Source organism: Ranitomeya variabilis, chromosome 3 (assembly GCF_051348905.1).
Source record: "Ranitomeya variabilis isolate aRanVar5 chromosome 3, aRanVar5.hap1, whole genome shotgun sequence".
Classification (NCBI taxonomy): Eukaryota; Metazoa; Chordata; class Amphibia; order Anura; family Dendrobatidae; genus Ranitomeya; species Ranitomeya variabilis.
In genome coordinates, this window is record NC_135234.1 from 108,883,564 (window position 1) to 108,907,605 (window position 24,042).

General features: G+C 41.6%; 1 protein-coding gene across 1 annotated transcript in view; it reads left to right on the forward strand.

The window, feature by feature from the left end:
* DPH1 (diphthamide biosynthesis 1) overlaps nucleotides 1–24,042 on the forward strand; it is a 326,351-nt gene that overhangs the window by 167,839 nt on the left and 134,470 nt on the right. The window contains exon 4 of the mRNA XM_077294484.1: nucleotides 16,242–16,363. Within this exon, the coding sequence (XP_077150599.1) occupies nucleotides 16,242–16,363 (122 nt within the window). The remainder of the gene's footprint in view (nucleotides 1–16,241; nucleotides 16,364–24,042) is intronic.

Consider the following 24,042-nt stretch of genomic DNA (forward strand, 5'->3'; position numbering starts at 1 on the left):
TTGAGTTTTGTCAGCCACCGTCTTTTAAATTTCTTCTTGCCCTGTGAGTATGTTCACTACTACGTCCTGACACCAATGCCAGCATCAAAACTTACTTAGTGGGCATACTTATTTAGCGCATGATTCGTACGGCCACCGAAGGGTGGTATAAGCATCCAAATGGCCCTTGGCAGAAAAAATGGTTCCGCAACCCTGGCCTAGAGCATCACATTCTTTCCGAACCGCATGCTTGTCATATTTCCTTCCATATGAAGTACACAAAAGCACTGGAAAAAAAATAACAGAGAAAAAAGCAGAAATGGTTACCTGCTGAAGTCATCTACATGTCACAATTTGTTCCTTGTCAAAGACGTTCAGATCCTTATTATTGTTTCCCATTTTATTTCTTTCAACTATCGGAAACTGACTGGTGACTTTCTGCCTACCATATGCTTCCTGGACAGGTGCCATTGTCACACAATAATCAGCGCTATTCACTTCAGTTTTCAGTGTTTTTTTATTTTAATGTTTGCGTATCTGGAAAGATTTCCTAGTCAGACATAGATTAAACGTATGGAGCAAGCAAAGCATCTGTCACATCCTTATCATATGTACCGCAGAGGGCATGAAGACAACCATTGCTAATGAGATGTGTTATGTGCACTCATACTACTCCTCCTCTAAACAAAAATAGCCAAAAATATAAATGCGTTATAACAATAGTCGTATTGTTTCCCATACTGGCTTCATTGTTTAATATTGTGTGACTTATTATTGAGGCTTCTAAAGAGAAATACAGATTAATATATGGCGTCCAATGTTTGCGATATGGAAAGTAACATATTGATATTGAATATGAAGCCCAAATTGTACAGATTGCCCAAGGCTATGTGTCCACAGAGTTTTTGTTTTTTTGTTTTTTTTAGGTGGACAAAACAACGTTTTTTCTAGTGCAAATTGATTTAAGACACTCCTTTTTTGGGAAGTTTTTTGAGAACTTTTTTTTCCTGTAGAGTTGTTTTTTTTGCAGTTTTTTTTAGTGGACAGTTCCTAATTTGGAACATTTTTTTTTATCAAGAGCTTCTTCAAAGTAGTGACATATGCTTTCTTTTATTCCCCACTAGTTTTTTGAAAATCTGAAGTGGGAAAACAATGCTCAAAACCTGAATATTTGAATAACAAAGTGGTTTTACAGTAGAGATGTATATAAAAAGTCTTTTAAGTGTTTTTTTTCTGTATTTTTTTTTTAGGCGCATTTTGTAGCAGACCCAATCCGCAAAACTCTGTCATCTCCCTTAAATACAGGGGGGCACACAGGTTTTTCTTGTTGATTCATTGCATAGTCTGCAGAATTCCCCTTAGACCCCCTTCACATGTCAGTGTTTCCAGTATGAGTGGTGACATGTTTCACAGGTACTGGAGATACTGAAACAAGTACACTCATTCTAATCTATGGGGATGCACATATGACCCACACGTAGACATATCTATTTTTTGACGGATGTCAATACATGTTCACGTGGATTACATAAAGTGTGACATACCTGTGTTGTCCATGTGACACATACCGGAATAGAATGAGGAATAGAAGTGACAGATGTTTAGGTGTTAAAGATGTGCAAAGATACAGATATGGGGTAGAAGATAGATTAATATCCATGAGATATATAATTAGTGTCTTGCGTATGTAGTTTACTGTACTTGTATTGAGCTAATAAATGAAAAAAAAAAGATAACCAGGCAAGGTACAGCAGTCTAGCTGTGAGCTGATATTAGATGTGCCAATTCTGGCGCTTTGCCCGGCTCTTCCCGATTGTCCTGGTGCGTTAACAATTAAAGGGAACCTGTCACCCCCAAAATGGAAATTGAGCTAAGCCCACCACCATCAGGGGCTTATCTACAGCATTCTGGAATGCTGTAGATAAGCCCCCGATGTATCGTGAAAGATGAGAAAAAAAGGTTAGATTATACTTACGCGGGCAGGCGTCGCCGTCCGGTCCGGGGCCTCCCATCTTCATAGGGTGACATCCTCTTCTTGTCTTCACGCTGCGGCTCCGGCGCAGGCATACTTTGTCTGCCCTGTTGAGGGCAAAGTACTGCAGTGCGCAGGCGCCGGGAAAGGTCAGAGAGGCTCTGCACTCAACAGGACAGACAAAGTACGCCTGCGCCGGAGCCGCAGCGTGAAGACAAGAAGAGGATGTCATCCTATGAAGATGGGAGGCCCCGGACCGCGACACTCATTGGACAGGACCACAGCGGGACCGCCCCTGGGTGAGTATATTATAACCTCTTTTTCTCATCTTTCAGGATACATCGGGGGCTTATCTACAGCATTACAGAATGCTGTAGGATAAGCCCCTGATGCCGGTGGCCTTAGCTCAACTTCCATTTTGAGGGTGACAGGTTCCCTTTAAGTTAATCGTGTTGGGGTTGATGTCAGCTGTGTGTGAAAAAAATCACAGCTGCCTTTAACTTTAATGGAGAGGTGTCTATCAGAAAAAATACAAAACACAATTTATTTGAATAAAGACCCCCCACATTATTAAAAATTACATGCAGGTCCACTAAATCTGATGTGGATACCTAAAAAACATAAAAAGAGAGAAATAAACACGAGACAATCCCTCGTTTACCAATTTATTAGCAAAGATGTTCCCACAAACCTCCGATGTAGTTCGCTCTGACGTCTGTGAGTAGCAGTAAAGTTCTTGCTATTCACAGGCATCGAGTACTGATGACAATGCTCATCAGAGCCACCAGGTCTCGCAAAGCATAGCGTGAGCCAGTGAACACTGTGCAGTACCTGGCGCCTGTGAATAGCAGAACCTTTACTGCTATTCCCAGACGTCGGATTTGGGGAAAGTGGACTATTACATCGGAGCACTGTTGGAACATTTTTGGTAATAAATTGGTGAACAAGGGATTGTCTCTTGTTGTTCTCTCTTTTTATGTGTTTCAAGTATCCTTTTCTTGACTACATCATATTCAGAGGACCTGCGTGGGATTTTTTTTTTAAAGAATTGGTGAACCATGGATAGTGTTGGGGAGTCTTTATTGAAATGTAAAAAGAAAAAAAAAACACACACAGACAAAAAAAACCATTTATCACTAGGTTAGTAATGGTGGTCTCTGATAGACACTTCTCCATCACTAACCCCAGAAGTTGATGTCAGCTGACATTAACCCCAATACCATTACCCCATTTGCCAACGCACCAATCAGGAAGAGATGGGCAAAGAGTCAGAATTGGCAAATTTAATGGATGCGCCAACTGTGGGGCGGCTGCTGACGGTTATTTTTAGTCTTGGAAGGCTTAATATATGTAGAGTAAACTACAGAAACAGAGCACTAATTATATTTCTAACAGATATCTGTCTACCACATATCTATTTTGAACACCTGAACATCTGTCATTTCTATTCTGCATTCTGTTTCAGTGCATCTCACATGGATGGTGCACAGGGATGACACTCCGGTACTGGTTTTTCCAGGACCGAAAATATCAGGATATGTGAAGGAGGTCTTAGACACATTGCTGCACAGAGTACCTATGGCTTTGTGATGTACATCCATAGGAACTCTGTGTTATGTGACAACATAAGAAGTCCTGTAAAAGCAGAGCCATTTACCAGATATTGAGTATTGGCAGCTGTCTTCTTCAGATACTGGCACACTCAATTACTTTATTGCAATTGTGATCAGTATTATGGTTTCTAACAGTTATTTAAGGGCATATGTCAGATTGTTCTTGCTATTTAATCTGAAAGAATCATATTGAATGGGTAAGAAGCCTGATTCAAAGGATGTGCCACTTGCCCAGTAATTTGATATAGTTTTAATACAATCTAGTGTTTTATCAGCAGGAGATTATCACTAGAGGTCTAGGTGTTGCATGCAAGCCAGTCATGCTAATGTGTGTTACCCCACCCCCACGATTGATTGGCTGATTGCTGACAATGCACAGTGTACACAGTAAGCAGTTAATCAGTGGTGTGGGTGGGGTTATAAAGAGCTCAGCATTCAGAGCACTGCTACATCTACAACAAAGTAAACAGGGATTCTATCAAAACCACAGCAAGTAGCCCAGTAGGTCATACATTGCTGGAATCGGGGTCTCTTTCCCTATATTACGCTCCTTTCATATTCCATAGCAAAACCTGCTGACCGGTTACCTTTTAATAGGCAACTCCTACAGTGACACAAAAAGCGACTGAGCTGCTGTCGCCTGACCAGCCGCCATGTGTGTCTGCACCGTTAGATATTTCTCTGATATATTTACTCATTATGTTCAAGTAATAAACTGTGCAAATCTATTTTTTATACTATATTTAATGTTGTTTTACAGTTTTTAGACCATTCTATGACCAATATTATACACAGCTCAAAAAATAAAGGGAACACTTAAACAACAGGATATAGCTCCAAGTAAATCAAACTTCTGTGAAATCAAACTGTCCACTTAGGAAGCAACACTGATTGACAATCAATTTCACATGCTGTTGTGCAAATGGAATAGAAAACAGATGGAAATTATTGGCAATTATCAAGACACCCTCAATAAAGGAGTGGTTCTGCTGGTGGGGACCACAGACCACATCTCGGTACCAATGCTTTCTGGCTGATGTTTTGGTCACTTTTGAATGTTGGTTGTGCTTTCACACTCATGGCAGCATGAGACGGACTCTACAACCCACACAAGTGGCTCAGGTAGTGCAGCTCATCCAGGATGGCACATCAATGCGAGCTGTGGCAAGAAGGTTTGCTGTGTCTGTCAGCGTAGTGTCCAGAGGCTGGAGGCACTACCAGAAGACAGGCCAGTACACCAGGAGACATGGAGGGGGCCGTAGAAGGGCAACAACCCAGCAGCAAGGCCGCTACCTCAGCCTTTGTGCAAGGAGGAACAGGAAGAGCACTGCCAGAGCCCTGCAAAATGACCTCCAGCAGGCCACAAATGTGCATGTGTCTGCACAAACGGTTAGAAACCGACTCCATGAGGATGGTCTGAGTGCCCGACGTCCACAGATAGGGTTTGTGCTCACAGCTCAACACCGTGCAGGACGCTTGGCATTTGCCACAGAACACCAGGATTGGCAAATTCGCCACTGGTGCCCTGTGCTCTTCACAGATGAAAGACAGATGAAAGCAGGTTCACACTGAACACATGTGACAGACATGACATTCTGGAGACGCTGTGGAGAGCGATCTGCTGCCTGCGGCATCCTTCAGCATGACCGGTTTGGCAGTGTGTCAGTAATGGTGTGGGGTGGCATTTCTTTGAAGGGCCACACAGTCCTCCATGTGCTCGCCAGAGGTAGCCTGACTGCCATTAGATACCTAGATGAGATCCTCAGACCCCTTGTGAGACCATATGCTGGTGCGGTTGGCCCTGGGTTCCTCCTAATGCAGGACAATGCCAGACCTCATGTGGCTGGAGTGTGTCAGCAGTTCCTGCAAGATGAAGGCATTGAAGCTATGGACTGGCCCGCCTGTTTCCCAGACCTGAATCCGATTGAACACATCTTAAGTACCATGTCTCGCACCATCCACCAACGTCACATTACACCATAGACTGTCCAGGAGTTGGCAGATGCTTTAGTCCTGGTCTGGGAGGAGATCCCTCAGGATACCATCCGCCGCCTCATCAGGAGCATGCCCAGGCATTGTAGGGAGGTCATACAGGCACGAGGAGGCCACACACACTACTGAGCATCATTTTCTTGTCTTGAGGCATTTCCACTGAAGTTGGATCAGCCTGTAACTTCATTTTCCACTTTGATTTTGAGCATCATTCCAACTCCATACCTCCGTGGGATATTAGTTGTGATTTATGTTGATCATTTTTAGGTTTTATTGTTCTCAACACATTGCACTATGTAATGAATAAAGATTTACAACTGGACTATTTCATTCAGTGATTTCTAGGATGTGGAATTTTAGTGTTCCCTTTATTTTTATGAGCAGTGTACTTGTTATGGTGATTTTAGTGTTTACACTCGCATAAATGTTTTGAATTTTTCACCTTAAGAAATAAAAGAAGTCCCCAGTCCATTCTCTGTACTGCTTGTTATATGGCATTATGGATATACAATGTATTGTAATCATCTCCACTTTTCAAGTCCGGTACATTGTTCTTTCCATAGTATGTGCCTAAGTGCACGCTTTTTGGAGTAAGCGTACAAATATTTGGGTTGGTACATTTGCTATGCGCACTTTTATATTTCATTTGTATGACCCAGGCAGACCTTCCCTCCCTTCCTTTTTAAATCCTCACACACCACATGTCTTTGAAAACCTTTTAGCAAAATTGTTTGCTTAAAACTTGTAATAAAACTTAATGGTCTGTCTTCAGTGCGAATTGAAGCAAGGGGTAAAAGGAGATTCCTTCTGTGAACTGACACAACAGGGCCAGACATTGTACAGGAGGGAAGATGTGAAAACCTCCACCTGTCTCCGAGGTCTTTAGACATTTACTACCGCTATAATGTTCATATTAATTTCTAAATTATTTATTTTTATGTAATTTTTTTGCTCTTTTAGAAGAATGATTATCCATAAAGATGGATCTAGTCTGCACCTTATATTCTTCCATACATCAACCATTGCAATCCCATAAATTTGTTACAGGGTGGTTATTCTGGATCATCATTTGTTCATTTTGTCCCAGTTGTTCTGTATGTAAAATGCTTAACTATTGCCCTAGTCTACCATAATTCTGTGCCGACACTGCAGGTATCTCGCTAAACTCACTACATAGTAAGTGATCACTGAGGGCTTTTTTTTTTTTTTGGAGCAGGTCCGTTTATTAAAAAAAAATAAAAAAACACTCTTCAAAAACACTTCAAAGACTTTTTTTAATTATTTCTGTTGTAAAATTACTTTGCCTTTGATATGTTCCGTCTTTGGAGCTTTTTTTTCTGCTTCAGGTCCTAAGAAACACCTTGTAAGAAAAAAGAAAGTGCACGTCACTTCTTTTAAGCTGCTTCTAATGAAAAACTCTCCTAATTAGGCACTGTCCAATCATAAGGCCTCAAAAAAACACTTCAGGAAGTGGAAAAACTCTCCAAAGAAGTAGCATTTCCTGAAGAGGTTTCCATTTGTTTAGGCTGCGTGCACAAGACATTGTTTTCAGGTTGGTGCCTCCCGGAAAGTGCCCCACAGAATGGACATTTTTAATTGCAGAATCAATGCTTTTCTTCAATTTAAAAAAAAAAAAGCTTTAAAAACGCATCAAATATGGGTGAAAAAGCACATTAAAGAAACGCAACAAATACGTAATAATCAGTAAAGATTGTTTTTGTGTCTTGTGTGGACACATGTTAGGGCATGTTAGGTTAGGCTATAGGTTGAACTAGATGGACTTAAAGTCTTCCTTCAACCTTAATAACTATGTTACTATGTTACATGCAAAAAACAAACAGAAAAAAGCAGTACAAATAACGCAGCATTACACTGTGTGAATACAGCTTCAGCATTAAATTTCGTTACATTTTTTTAATAGAGAAAAAAAATCAGTTACAACTTTTTTTTTTTTTTTTTTTTATACCATTTACCGATCTCCATAATTAGTCTGTTCGCTGTGTTGTGCTGTGTGTTGGGCCTTACAGGGACACAAATATGTCCATGTTTGCTGATTTGTGATGTTTATTATTTTTTTTAAAAAAAAGCGCAGTGAAAATGACATTGTAATTGCTTTTCATTGTTTTTTTAGTTGTTTGTAGGGAAAAAGTCTGTTTTATTTTTGCTCTAGAATACAGGGACGTAGAAATACACTGCTATGTGCAGCTGTATCTCTAGGTATAAGTAACATTTGTCTGTGGGTTCTGAGTCCCAGTGATATCGGCAGAGGCTGTTGCTCATAGATTATGTTGTCACCTGGAATGATAAAGGTCATGGGTTTGATTCTCATGGAGACCAAAGAATTGTTTATTTAATTAATGTAATTGCAAAGCAGAGATGCCGATCCACACCCCTCAATGATCATGTCCTGGCACCCATTGGACAAAAGATGTGGTGGGTTTTATTTTAACCTCATCTGGAAGTGAGGTTTAGAGACAAAACCTAAAAGTCCCCTAAAAAAAGTGAGCCCCAATGATTGAAAAGTCCCTATCTAAGTGGTCAGAAGGTTGGATCTTCAAATTCCCTATGGGATATGAAAATAAATATAATTTTTCTCGGTGTTAGTGCCATAGCTGTTGATAAACTGTAAAGATATCTATCCTTCCAACTCAGAAAAATAAAAAATATTTAAAAGGTACCAATCATTTACAAACTTTTTTTATGTTCTAGGGGCTGTATACGCTTCAATCATTGGGGACAAGTCCTCACTACAACTCTTATCACTCAGAAGATTATTCTATGGTTTGCCATGTCAGTATAGCTTGTTTGCATAATGAACACTTATAGGGTGGAAGTCCCCAAATTTACTTCAATTTAGAGAGATTATTGGGGGGTGGATATTGTTTTGAATGAAGCCAATTAGACCAATAGTGTTTTTTTTTTCTTTTTCTTTTTAGTCCCCTTAAATTACATTTCATAAATAACAGAAACTAGACACATTCTCTCTGGCCCCTGGAAGTTGCCCAATTCTGCGTAGATAGAACCCTTTCCCCTGAAGACCCCAGCACTAATTCACTATGAATGTCATTGTTGAGCGTCAGTCTGATTATAATTATATATGTCTAAATATATGTGGGTTCTAATCTACTTGTCTTGACAGACATACTAATGGTCTGACTGCTGTTTTACCATTTCCACTTAATTAACTTGAGAGCACCATGATTAAACTTCGAAGTCCCTGTGCTCAGAATCCTCAAAGTAGATCACAATTTAGCCTGTAATTAGTTATTAAACATGGGTAAACCAAGTGTCTAGGGATGGCATTGGGGTCAGTAGGAACAACTGATAACGAGGAAGGACTGGAGATAAATGCCAAGTAGCACCAACATGGTACTAATGAAGAGCGGAAAGGGTCAGAAAGGCGGCTTTTGTGCTGTTAGAATGTGACCTTTAGTAAATGTTAGTAAAATCTACAGCAATGAGCTACGAGTAAATGGTCTTTACTTAGATATAACCGTCTACAACAGCGGAATAGGCTCCGTTAGCACCGGACAATACAAGGACTGCATCACATTGTTTTCTGTTCATTGATCCTGAAAGTTGCTCCTTTTAACCCTTTAACTCCTCTTTATGAATAATTTAATTTGAATCATTACGGCTATTGTCAATGTTATGCCCACGCGGTAGTAAACACTGATGATGAAGAATCTAACTTAGAGCTTAGTTAACCCAAACTCCTTTTGCTCTCCTGTTCCAGGGACTCTCCCAGCATAACACTGACTGCGGGCAACTGTGTATGCGATATTGCAGTCTGTAGTTTTCTGTAAAACTATTATCCTAGAATATAACATCACTTGCAAATTAACAAAGGTCTGACAACTGTGATCCCACTAGTCATGAAGGCAAATGGGTTCGACCATGCTTATGAGATACTAATTAGCAGAACATTCGCTTGGTCACCAGTTAACCACAAACTACTCAGCCAAGCATGTTAAAGGAAAGAAGGTAAGAAGCGGATGCCTGTAAATATATACGCGAGTAAAATAAAAGCTGAAGCCTCCATGGAATTATAAAAAAAAAAAAAAAATTACCCTGGGTCAAATCAATGTTGTCATATGAAAGGGGTTTTTAAAAAGTCACAAGTTCTCCACTGCCCATAGGATATGGCACTACAGAGAGTACACTTGTCAGCATCCTAATGTGCACAATCAGGAAGTTTCAGGACAATCAGGTGGGATCGGAGATGATTTGAAGATCACTGAGGGTCTTCCTTCTGGGAACCCCAGCGATGCCAAAAACAGGCCTTCGAACTGAGCTGCGTCTTGATTGGAGCGGGGGTACACTGCTTTCACTGTCTGTGAGACTACCAGAGAAAATCTCTATTATTCTGTGATTTACATTTTTCCATGAATTCATCTGCATACGAGAACTCATGGCTCTAATTAGTGATCCCATGATCTCGTAGTACGCGTATATATAGCTGCGCTTGTCCGCTCCCTGTAATCAGGAGTGACTATTCTTCCTCCTGTGCCCAGCCGCACTCTTACATTCTTACGCTTTGTGTACGGCGGATTATTTTTGGAACCTTCATGACACTTTATTGAGGCTTTTTTAAAGCCTTTTTCTGTTCACACTTTAGGTTTCATCTGAGAAGACGCTTTGTTTCCCCTTTTATTTTCTGTCTTTTTGTGTTATGTTTTTTCCCACTGCAAAATCTCATGACAACTCAATTCCTGGGGGACTTCTCCCATGACGCCACTCTTGATCACCACTTCAAACGCGCCGTATTACAATGTATTGTGACACTGGCACCCTAAGCCATGCTGGGAATGAGAAGCGGCTGTTTAACTCTGGTTATGGGTTGGGGGATAGGTGCGCCACAATTGACTTACAGACACGGGTTAAACTTCAGATCAGTTGGAGCTGGCTGTGTCTGCGCTACCTGTGCTTATCATCACCAGCGTTTCGCTCTTTACCCCCTCCTGTTGTAATACAGTTTGTCATTTCCGATCACTATTAATATCACCTGTTAAGTGCCCAATGGGCTTCATAGCTTCTCGCTCTGCCCATCAGCCTCACCTCTCGTACATGGGGATGGAGGGGATAATTGCTAAACCTAGCATCTAATGCTTGAGGCACCGACCTGAGATTATTCCAGCCTGATTATAGGCTGCGGGTTGCTCTTTTTGAAGCAGTCAGTTTAAAGACACAACCTGTTACTTAGCAGAATCCTTATAAATTGCCTCCGTGTTTTCTACTCCTCACCTTCACTGTAAAATAATAATAAAATAAAAATCTCGGCTGGATTTTGTGTTCTGTTTTAAATAATTCTGGATTTATTTCCTTGCCCTTATCTATGAAATTTCAATGAACATCTTTATGACTCAGCCATGCTAACCGGACGCTAGAATATCAGTGACATTAATTCCTCGCTTTCAGATGAGCACAACGGAGACCGTAATAAAAATGTCTCGTACTCTCGGTGGATTGGATGGTATTGAGTTCAGCTCCGAGGGCAAGACTTTTTCATGCGTCTATATTAAAAGGAAAGTTAACATGCGTGGCCATTATATGGCTGCCTGCTTAGCATGTCACAGAGGGACTTGGCGTTCTGTAACATACAGAAGGAAAACAGTGTTTGACATTTTCCTTCATGCTGCCGAATATGCTTTCGAAAACATCAAATCAGTCACCCTGCTCAGACCCTGCTGCAAAACCTGGATGAACACAGGGAAGAAAATTAAGTGATGTGCAAATTCTGACTATTGGGCAATGGTATCATCACACAACTGAAAATATGTTCCAAGTGCAAGAACTTCAAGAACAAATAAGTGTGGCTACTTAGAAGTCAAGGCCTTAGGACTAATTCACGTGGCTGTAAAGTGGCATTTTCTTGTCTGTATTACAACAGCAAGTCCTGGCCAGATTGATTTTCGGTACCCATAAATTATCATTATTATAGACATTCATTGTTCATTACGGGCATGATAGCCCTATTCAATTTAGGTCTTGAGAGCCGTAACATGGGCAGCCATTATACAGTTATGTGAGTTACTCTACATTAGTGGCTAAACTGTGATGTGTTTTTTGTTTTTTTCTTTCAGTTTTCTCAAAAGTATTGGTTTTGTTGTGATCACGAAATAGAGAGAGTAAAGTAGTATGTTTTCATTTAAGAAGAAACATTTTAAAAAATGTTCTTGTTTGTGGACTTGCTTGACTTTGATCGTGAAGGTTTGTATTCCATAAAAGCCACAATACTGACCTGCTCTATGTATGATCATGGAACGATTCTAGTCATAGCTAGGCTTGACTTCTCCCTGGCCAGTGATTCAGTTTGCTGCTCTAGTCCTGGCTCTAGCTGCACTCACCATCACTGGAACGGCGGTAGAGGGGGTCACGATTCATCTGGTTCTTCCTCACTGCAGAGTCTATTTAGTGTCTGTAGGGTCTAATGGAGGGAGTCTGGTACAGCCCTCTGCTATCTCACTCAGTCCCATAGACAGAAAGAGTTGCAGCTATTCCTTCTTATCAGTCCCATAAACGGAACCTAAAGGATGATCTTCATCATAATGTAAAGTTGTTAAAATTGTGAAGTACTCATATAGACAATCAACTTTGCAATGTATTTATAAATGTTTTTTGTTGAGATTGTAAACACTGGTTTCAAGTTGGCAAAAAATGCTGGTATGTACTGTTAGCTCTTGGTCTTGGCTACTTCAGTGCCACTTCTATTGCTGTAGAAGTGGCATTGGAGAGAGTCAGTTCTGGCTAGTGGTGCAAAGATGCCTCTGGTCCGAACAGTTCTGGCTAGTGGTGCAAAGATGCCTCTTGTCCGAACAGTTCAAGCTAGTAGTGCAAAGATGCCTCTGGTCCGAATAGTTCTGGCTAGTGGTGCAAAGATGCCTCTGGTCCGAACAGTTCTGGCTAGTGGTGCAAAGATGCCTCTGGTCCGAACAGTTCTGGCTAGTGGTGCAAAGATGCCTCTGGTCCGAACAGTTCTGGCTAGTGGTGCAAAGATGCCTCTGGTCCGAACAGTTCTGGCTAGTGGTGCAAAGATGCCTCTGGTCCGAACAGTTCAAGCTAGTAGTGCAAAGATGCCTCTGGTCCGAACAGTTTTGGCTAGTGGTGCAAAGATGCCTTTGGTCCGAACAGTTCTGGCTAGTGGTGCAAAGATGCCTCTGGTCCGAACAATTCTGGCTAGTGGTGCAAAGATGCCTCTGGTCCGAACAGTTCTGGCTAGTGGTGGAAAGATGCCTCTGGTCCGAACAGTTCTGGCTAGTGGTGCAAAAATGCCTCTGGTCTGAACTGTCAGTCAAACAGGAAGCCAGAGGCAGGGGAGCTGTGTGCTCATGTTTCAGATGATGAGACTGCCTCTTTAAAGCATAAGGATCAGGCATTGAAATTCACCACATCTCCCCCCGACATTTGTTGTGGGAAGCGTCAGAAGACCCCTTTACATGTAAGATGGACAGAGTCAGTACACTAAGATCAAGTGGACGGAGCTGAGCTGCAAAATGACACAAAAACAAGGGAAAAGAGTACAGCTGTTTGAGTCAAAATATAGATAGTTTGCTGATCTTTAACAACCCCCTCCAAATCCAGTGATCAATTGGCTGTAAAATAAAAGCCCTGTGCTGGTACAGCGCACACTAGTCAGGGACACGCTCTGCATGTCCTTTTCAATGGAGCTGATAGGAGAGTAAAACAAACACATTTGTGTTTTGTCTAATCTGCGATGTACTTTTCATCCTTATCTGCTTAGCATTAAAGCAATTGTTTTCCTCAGCACTTGTGTTTCCAATATGGAGATCTATCTGTCATAAGAGTTCTCAATAATCACAGCTTTCATAATGAATGTTTTGTGAATTTTGATCGTGAGCTAATAACAGGTTTGTCTGACATCTGCCACGCTTCCAGTGTGAGGTTCAAAATATCACTTCTTCAGAATAGCAGAGCCTGCCATGTTGTGTAATGTCTCCAGAAGAGCTGCAAGCACATTGACGAGCACTGATACTACAACATCAGATTCATTTAAGTTATTTGCAATGCACTATATGTAAAAATTAAAACATCTGACACCAAGTTGAAGAGAACCACCGTATAGAGTATAGATAGTGAATGTTAATATACAATTACCCAATATTACTTAAAGGATACGTCATCAATAGGACATTGGTGGTGTGACTGGACAACCCCTTTAATGTATGAAATTACATGTTGATCACTCTGCACAACCCCCAAACTCACTGTCTATCCTCCATAGAGTATAGGTGCATACTAGAGAACATGCAGTGACATTGACAGCAAATATTGGCATCTTAGGCTATGTGCACACGTTGCAGATTTTTCGCGTTTTTTTTCACTATAAAAACGCTTTAAAAATGCGAAAAAAATGCATACATTTTGCATCCCATCATTTAGAATGCATTCCGCAATTTTTGTGCATATGATGCGTTTTACCGCAAAAAAACCACATCCCGGTAAAAAACGCAGCATGTTCATTAATTTTGTGGATTTTTTGCGGATTTCCCAATATATTATTGCATTGGGAACCTCTGGAAAAATCCGCAAAAAAACGCACTAAAAATGCGTAAAAAAACGCATTCAAATTTCTTGCAGAAAATGTCCTGTTTTGCTCAGGAAATTTCTGCAAGAAATCCTGAACATGTGCACATAGCCTTACGGTTTTATTGATATTGCAGCATCTTTTCTTTTTTTTTTTTTTACAAAACTGTCTACAGTCGAAACCAAAAATGGTTGTCACAAAGTTTGCTGCTTCAGTGTTGATACAACTTTTAGTCAGATATTTCTATGATTTATTGACCAATGCATCAAGGTTATAAAAAGCCTCAATATTTGCAGTGTTGACCCTTATTTTTCCAGACTTCTGCAGTTCACACTGAGTGAGATATCAGCTTCTGGGCTTAATCCTGACTGATGACAGCCCCATTCTTGGCTAATTAGTGCTTGGAGTTTATCGCTGTGTTTTTGTTTGTTTGTCCACCTACTTTTGAAGATTGACCAAAAGTTGTCAATTCAATTGAGATTTGGGGAGTTTCCTGGCCATCAACACAAAGTTGTAATGTTTTGTTCACCAAGCCTTTTGATTATCGCTTATGCCTTCAACGTCTGAGAAGCCAATTCACAGATAACAATATGGCTGTACTTCCTGTTGTTACTTTTGTAAAAATGAAAATGCATTACCAAACAAACATTTAAATGCCTTTTTAAAGGGTTTATCTCAAAATAGCAAGTTTTTTTTACGTGATAGGGTGTAACTTGCTGATCACCAGGGATCCGATCACTGGGAAACCCAGTGATCCTGAGAACAGGGCTCTGCAGAGCCTGTTTTGAATGGAGTAGAGGTGTCTTTATTGTACACATGTTGTACCGTACAAGGTCTTAAAAGATCTTTGGTGGGTCATTTCAACATTGCTATATACTTACCGATTTCCCCTGTAACTGGGGATAGCATATATCAGTTACAGGGCAAATTCAGCCGCCTTACTACAATGTAGAGCTGATTTGGTCTGCTGAGAAAGTGTAATATTTACCAACCTTTGATAGCTTTTGTTCTAGCTTCCGGTTTAGTAATATATAGACAGTTTAACATTCACTGTTATACTGTAGACACAAGAACGTTGTTTCTACTGTATATTCCAATGGTTTATTAAAAGTACTGCATATATCAGTGCAATGTTAACAAAAAAAGCACAACCTTTCTAGCCTATCAGGAAAACAAAAACATAATGTATGGCACAGTCCTTGTTGCTGCTGAGATCTGCCCGCTCAGGAACCAACAACAAAGGAAGTTCAGCATTTCTTATCATGAAAACACAGGTCTGGAGCTTGCACCTCCAGGCACACCCAACACTGAATGAGCCAGAAGTCTGTGTATTTGTCCTCTGGAATCCACACACTCTACATCTGGTCACTTAACCTAGCACTAAACATAGCCGATTAACCCCTCTCAGCACTTAGTGTGCTGGAGCGTTTTCCTAGGTTCATATCACTGAAGCTAATAACCTCAGTGATGCATATCTCCCCTCCAGTACTTTGCCCGTGACTTTGTCTCGATTTGTACATGTAATGAGTTCAGTAATTATGATGATGGTGATATCGGTGATGAGATGCCTGCCAGGGACCACATCGGATAGTCAGTTCTTGGCCGACTTTTCAAAGTATGTTTACTCTGAAATACTGCAGTGGTTGAGCAAAATATACCAATTCTATGATTCACCCCTTCCTGTCGTTTGGGCAACATGAATCTGATGACAAGTTCCCTTTAACATCAGCAGTGGTATATCACCTACAGTAGAATGTAGTTATGTCCTGAAGTTTCAAGGGTCTTGCAGACACATTTTCCATTATAGGACATAATGCCACATAGTTTATTGTTAAACTGCTTTTTCCAGGGTGGGAAATGGGCTGCTTGTTTTCCAGAATTACATGGCCCCTTCCATATGCTGCATATGTGCTTATTACCTATTATTATATTCTCTGGCCCTAAGGTTATGTTACCAAAACTGCTCTCATTGTATCTGTTGCTCTCTTTGCTTTTCTTTCCATTTAAATTGCAATGGGATTTTGGACAAATATACTTTTTGCACGTCTCATGCCCTTTTAGTGCACATCATTTATCATGTGTTCTTAAGTCAGCAATGAATATTCCCTGCTGGTCTCATGTCCCTGTTTCTTGGCCATAGATTTACGTCGGCAGAGACCGTGGTGATGGGAGATGTGACATACGGAGCGTGCTGCGTGGATGATTACACTGCTCGGGCGCTAGGAGCCGACTTCCTGGTACATTATGGGCACAGCTGCCTGAGTAAGTTTATATCTTTCTATATTTCAATTGTTCATGAGTGAAATGTTGGGTAACAAGTCTAGAAAAACGATGGACAGGCTAAATGATGGAAATTATGGACAGTAACTTTATTGTAATTTGTGTTGCTGAAAATAAAATTGTTGTTTTTACAGAATATACTGCTAGTAAAGGGAAATTTGTTATCGGGGTCACCTACTAGTAAGTAACCGGGATAATGGGATGATCACACTAGTTACAGCATTCTTAAGGCACCATGCACATTAGATGACAGTCGACCAAACTAGCAGACCATCTGATGGGTTTGGGGGCTTCAACATTTCCTTCAACAGATGTTGGGAAAGTGAAGGATTGGGCAGTTGGAATTTCAATACTCAATCCTACTAACCTCCCTAAATCTGACATTTCCCTCTCCGTGGGTGGCACCATAATAACACCCCGGCAGCAGGCACGCTGTCTGGGTGTTATGTTTGACTCTGATCTCTCCTTCACCTCCCACATACAATCTCTTGCCCGCTCATGCCGCTTACACCTAAAGAACATCTCTAGAATCCGCCCTTTTCTCACCATGGAGACAACAAAAACTCACACTGTCGCCCTAATCCACTCCCGTCTGGACTACTGTAACGCTCTATTAATTGGCCCCCCCCCTCACGCGACTTTCCCCTCACCAGTCTATCCTTAATGCGGCAGCCAGGGTTGTCCATCTGGCTAATCGTTACTCGGACATGTCCGCTCTTCACCAGTCGTTACACTGGCTGCCCATTCATTACAGGATACAATTCAAAGTACTTGTTCTCACCCACAAAGCTCTCCACAGTGCGGCACCCCCTTACATCTCCCTCATTTCTGTCTATCGGCCTAGCCGACCACTGCGCTCTGCAAACGACTTTCGGCTAACCTCTGCACTAATCCGTACCTCCCACTCCCAACTCCAAGACTTCTCCCGTGCTGCACCAATCCTCTGGAATGCTCTACCCCAAGATATTAGGACCATCCACAACTTGCATAGTTTTAGGCGCTCGCTCAAAACTCATTTGTTCAGAGCGGCCTATCACGTTCCCTAATCAAACTCATTTTATGTTTGTGTGTGTGTAGCCCATTCACTATCTCCATCCACCCCCCCACCCCCTGAAGATGGCTGGACCATCATTGTAAATACACACCTGTACTTTGTATCTCCCCCACCTCATTGTAGATTGTAAGCTCTCACAAGCAGGGTCGTCTTATTTTGTCTTATTTTGCTTTATTACTGTATTGTTAACATTGTTACCCATGACTGTTGTGTTTGAAACTGTTAAACTGTAAAGCGCTGCGGAATATGTTGGCGCTATATAAATAAAGATTATTATTATTATTATTATTATCCTATTGTTTTCAGGGAAGGTAAGACAATGCCAGAGGTGTCTGACAGCGGCTTTCCCCTCTCTCCCTATTACTAAGCCGAACACTCATGTATAAAGGGGAGTCGGGAGAGATTGTTGTACGCCAAACAATTTTTCGGCAAACTGTAGCCTCATCAAGAGTAGTGAATACATTTTCAGGACTCCATATTTAGTAGCTGCCGAACAGAAGCCCTGCGAGCCACGTCCTATTTCCTGGTATCACAAGCTCCTCTTTATTAGCTTGCCCAGCTCAACGTCATCGTTGCGGAATGATGAACAAACAAAATCACGCAAGGCCAGATAATCAAAAGATGAGCCGGGGATGCTGACAAGTAGGATGTGATCACTGGGCTCCACTTTGGCAACCTCAGAAAACTGACTTTTCCTCTATACCCAAGGTCTTGCAAAACAATTCACTAATTTCTGCTATCTCATGTATGGCTAGCGTTAGAGTAGCTTGGGATAATTATGAAGATAAACTTTGAGGAATCAATTTTAGTGGCCAGATCTTTGTATGAAAAAACTTGACTTGTTTGGTGCTGATAGGTGAAGCTGCAGTATTTAAGGCCTAGAAGATGAGACCTCAAAAAAGGAAGTGTGTCAAACACACCATTGAAGTAAATTCCCCTAAGGAACATTTTATTATTATTATTATTATATATATATATATATATATATATATATATACACTCACCGGCCACTTTATTAGGTACACCATGCTAGTAACGGGTTGGACCCCCTTTTACCTTCAGAACTGCCTCAATTCTTCGTGGCATAGATTCAACAAGGTGCTGGAAGCATTCCTCAGAGATTTTGGTCCATATTGACATGATGGCATCACACAGTTGCCGCAGATTTGTCGGCTGCACATCCCAAAGATGCTCCATACAAGGCAGGATGGATCCATGCTTTCATGTTGTTTACGCCAAATTCTGACCCTACCATCCGAATGTCGCAGAAGAAATCGAGACTCATCAGACCAAGCAACGTTTTTCCAATCTTCTACTGTCCAATTTCGATGAGCTTGTACAAATTGTAGCCTCAGTTTCCTGTTCTTAGCTGAAAGGAGTGGTACCCGGTGTGGTCTTCTGCTGCTGTAGCCCATCTGCCTCAAAGTTCGACGCACTGTGCGTTCAGAGATGCTCTTAGGCCTACCTTGGTTGTAACGGGTGGCGATTTGAGTCACTGTTGCCTTTCTATCAGCTCGAACCAGTCTGCCCATTCTCCTCTGACCTCTGGCATCAACAAGGCATTTCCGCTCACAGAACTGCCGCTCACTGGATTTTTTTTCTTTTTCGGACCATTCTCTGTAAACCCTAGAGATGGTTGTGCGTGAAAATCCCAGTAGATCAGCAGTTTCTGAAATACTCAGACCAGCCCTTCTGGCACCAACAACCATGCCACGTTCAAAGGCACTCAAATCACCTTTCTTCCCCATACTGATGCTCGGTTTGAACTGCAGGAGATTGTCTTGACCATGTCTACATGCCTAAATGCACTGAGTTGCCGCCATGTGATTGACTGATTAGAAATTAAGTGTTAACAAGAAGTTGGACAGGTGTACCTAATAAAGTGGCCAGTGAGTGTATATATATATATATATAATCAGGACAGGGATGCAACAAATTCAATAACATGCACCTTTCACTGAATTTGACACATTGTGTAGCTACCCATTCCCTAAAGTCAGAAAATATTCTCCAGTCTTGGGCTGAAGACATATTTTTGCTGTATTTTGTGTCATAAATTATAATAAACCTTTAAATTTGAGGGGGGAGTGTGGGGGCGCTTCAGGTAAGCTCCACCCACCTTTCAGAAAAGTGTCGGAACTGGAGCAAAAATTGCAAAAGAAAATGTGTCACTTTTATTTGCCAGTTTTCTGGTATAAAAGGAAATAGGAATTGTCCCCTGTATATTCATTATTTCTTACAATATCTTTAAAATAGTCTGGTTAGTTTTCCTGCTTCAATGTCCCAAGTGCACTTAGTTAGCGACAATCTGTCAGCAGAATTTTCCCCCATAAATTGCTCCCATCAGCTTGTGAATTTAAAGAGAACCTGTCAGCACGATTTTGTAATGCAAAGTAAAGACATGGCTGTAATGGCACTTTAATCAAAATTTAATTGATATTTTTGGTGAAGAAATTCACTTTGTTGTTCTTGTTTAATCATCTGCAGTTTTCTCGTAATTAGGTATATTTCGGTGCACAGGGGCCGGACTCTACACAGGGTCTTCTCCTCCCTGTCTGTGATTCCCGGCCCCTCCACCTATCTCCAGTCTGTGAATGATAGGTCACTGCTGAGATTACATTCAAAGACCATAGATAGGTGGAGGGGCCGGAGAATCACAGACCGGGAGGAGAAAACCCCATGTACAGTCCGGCCCCTGTGCACCGAAATAGAATTAACAGAAACTTCAAATTGTGATTAAAGAAGAACAACAAAGCGGATTTCTTCACCAAAGGTATCAATTTAGTCCGCGTCATTACAGCCATGTATTCACTTTACACTAAAAAAAATGTGCTGTTAGGTTCTCTTTGAAGGGGAATTCTCAAGTTTGAAAGTTATTACCTGTGATTGGGATAAGGAATAATTTCCTGACTGCCGAGACCCCACTGAACCAGAGAGCTGTGTGAATGGAGCGGTGCTCAACTATGCGCACATTCACACATGGCTGTGCTTAGCCATCTTCAATGGTTCCATAAAGAGTAAAGGGCGGCAGTGTGCATGATTGAACACTGCTCCATTCACACGGGGGGCTTCAGTGCCCTGGTGTTTAGGTTCAGTGGGGGTACTGGTGGTTGGACCCCCCACTGATTGGGAGGTAATCCCCTATCCAGTGACTAGGAGATAAGTTTCAAGCTTGACAGTATCCTTTTAAAAACTAGGTCCCAACATTAAAATTTGGGCCCTGTTCTTGAGGTCTTTTTTTTTAGGACCCGCACCTATGGCATAACCATATGTCATAAATGTAGTCGATGGGGACTACACCTACCCCTGTTGCCCAGGTGGGATTAGGTGGTGTACAAATACAATGGACATTTTTTTTCTTTGCATTGTACAAGGAACGACTGTAATAACTTCAATAAATTGGGCAATTGAGAACAACACGTTTTACCTCAGTTGATTCAGTACCTCATTTCTGTCAAATGTAATATTGCGTTGCATTCTGCGAGCGAAAACACCTTGCTGTGACCTCACGTCAGTTCCTGTAGCAACATACAGGCTGCGACACAGCAAACCGAACGATGAGAGGGGAAAAAAACTATTCCAAAACCCTCGTAACTGTTGAAACCTACCAAGGACAAAAATAAAATTCTACATGTACACTGCATTGTCTGAAATGATGAAGAAGAAGCGGCAGAAATGAGAAGCCATTGTGAAACATTAACCCCTTGTCGATGCCCCTTAAGAATGAATAGTTGTGATAAACAGATGGAACAAATTAACAATCATCTACCTGAGCTCGACACTGCCCTCTTCTGTAGGCACAGAATAGTGCAGGCTTTATTTCTGTCCGGGAAGGAGAACGTCTTTTGGGTCAATAGCTTTGATTCAGTAAGCTGATCGATATGTCAGCTGGAGGAATGCAGCTTCTTTTCTTTGACTATTCCTCTTCATTACTTGCCCCCATGGGTAAGATCTATCACTTGCGTAAAGCTCGTGTCACAGCAGAATAAACTTGGCTTTCATCCATCTGCTGTCCAGCTGTCCCCTTTCTGTGTCCATCGTGAAGTGACTCATCCTGGGTCTGGTAAGGTGTGCGGTGCATATGGATCTGTAGGTGATATTTGTGCATAGGGGCACATACTTGAAATCCGAGAAATGAGACCATTGCGATGGCACAATATTGTTTAAAGAGCTCTTAATGTGCAATATTCTACTGCAATATGGACCCAGACTTAAAGAAAAATACACCAGCGGCATGGGATTCGGCAACCAGCCACTGTGACTGAAGGCCCTCTGGCCCTAAAATTACATGTACAGCCATTAGGAAGGCACATATTTATTTGTAGTGCATCATTTCGATACATTGGGTGCGATTTGCTGCAAATTAAATGTTTTGTGGATTTTTTTTTTTTCAGTACAACGGTAATTAGGACTGTTGCTTTGCAGCGCTGGGGTCCTGGGTTCAGTTTATATGTTCTGCCCGTGTTTGCGTGGGTTTCCTCCAGGTTCTCCGGCCTCCTTCCACACTCCAAAGACATTCTGATAGAGAATATAGATTGTGAGCCCCATCGGGGACAGTGATGAAAATGTATGTAAAGTGCTGCAGAATATGAGCGCTATATAAGTATAATAAATACCAGTCTCGCCACACTAAATGTAGCCTATTATATATATGTAATTTATGATTAAGCAGATCTGACACCACTTTTCACAATACAAAGTGCACTAATCACACAACGTCCCTATGCCGCCCCTCATCCTTGTGCAGGATTCTTGAAGCATGCGTTCTATTGCACTATTACTGGACCTCCGTGTGTGATGCCGTTGATATTGAACATTTTTGCAGGAGATTTGGTAGGAGTTATAGTGGGGACGTTAGATGGCTGTCAGCAGAACCGCTCCTTCTATTTGTCACTATTTTACCTTCGTATGGGGCATGTTAAGATCTAACTCGCCCAATACTTCTTTCGCTCGACATCTGCCATTAGGGGATATTTGGTTGGCTCTCAGACAAATTAGATTGTAATATGTATTTAGTGACAGCACCACTTTAGAGTCTGTCTAGTATCAAAACCCTGCGGGGATCAGATATTAGCAGCTGGAGAAAATGAAGAGCGACATGTCAGGTGTTCAGATCGCTGTCCCTGCATTGTATGACCAGGTTCGTCAGAGCAAAACGGTTGTCAGGATGAGACAAACCCTATAAAATGGATGTTAATGATGATGCCTACTCTTCTCTGCATGGTGTCCCTGCTGTTGCTGCTTAGGCTCATTCACTTGAAGAAGGATATGGCACCCTCTAATCCTAGGATGAAAGAATAAAGGGTTTTACCAACTCAATTTTCACAAAAAGTTACCAATTTTAAATAAAAAAATAAGTACCAGCATAATACTCACCTTACCAATCCTCTGCCTGTGTTGACAAAGGATATTGATCATGCGTTGGTGTCCAGTTACTGTACTCCAGCAATTATAACTGGTGTCTAGTGATGAGAGAGTGTACTCGTTGCTCGGGTGATCTCCGAGTATTTGTTAGTGTTCGGAGATTTAGTTTTCATCGCCCTGCAGTTGAATGATTTACAGCTACTAGCCAGCCTGAGTACATGTGGGGGTTGCCTGGTTGCTAGGGAATCTCCACATGTAATTAAGCTGGCTAATAGCTGTAAATCATTCAGCTGCCGCGATGAAAACTTAATCTCTGAATACTAACAAATACATGGAGATCACCCGAGCGTGCTTGGGAAAACCTGAGAAACGAGTACTCGCTCATCACTACTCATTACCGCTGCAGCTAATCACTGGAAGTAACAGTCATATGCCGAGGTTCTCTCAACAGACAGCAATTGGCTGCAGCAGTCTCCCCACCTTAGGACGAATTACATACATCTGGAAGCAGTCCGAGAGCAGTAGCTTTGGATATATGTGATTTGTCTGAACGTGGGGAGAGTGAAGCCCGTACTGATTGGGCACGGGGATCACATGACATAATGTCTCACAGCCCCAGTGTCAATGAAGACACCGTTGCAATGGCACAGACACCGGAGGTGAGTATAAGTGTTATTTCTCAAGAGGGAAATATAAGGATTGGCAAGGGGTTGTCTGAGTAGTGGACAACCCCTTTAAATCCTTGATTGCTTACGTCTGATGAGGGAGAATAGAGATGTGTAAATGTACATTAGTGATGAGAAGACGTGCCATGATAAGGTGTTTGTTGGACAATCCCCGCATGTGTTGCGGCTGTCGCGAGACATGCAGGGACTGGAACATATTATTTGAGTACGCCGAAGACACTCGGTTAGCACACAAGCATGCTCAGATATCAACTTATCTGAACATGTTCGCTCATCACTAATGTGCACACAATCATTGAACTCTGCACCAATAACTCTTTAGATGAACTGTGATGTGGGAGAAGAGGATTACAGGACAGAAATATGAAAAATGATGGGCCGGGCTCATACAACTTGTATTTGTCAACCAGCGGCGAGAACAAGAGAAAATGCTGAGTCCTCCTAGCATAGCATTATTCTCCAGAGAGCCCTGTCTGTACTGTACTGATACCAGAAATATGTGTGTCAGAGACTGATGCATGAGCTGCTGTATCAGCACTCGTCACTCACTTCTGAAA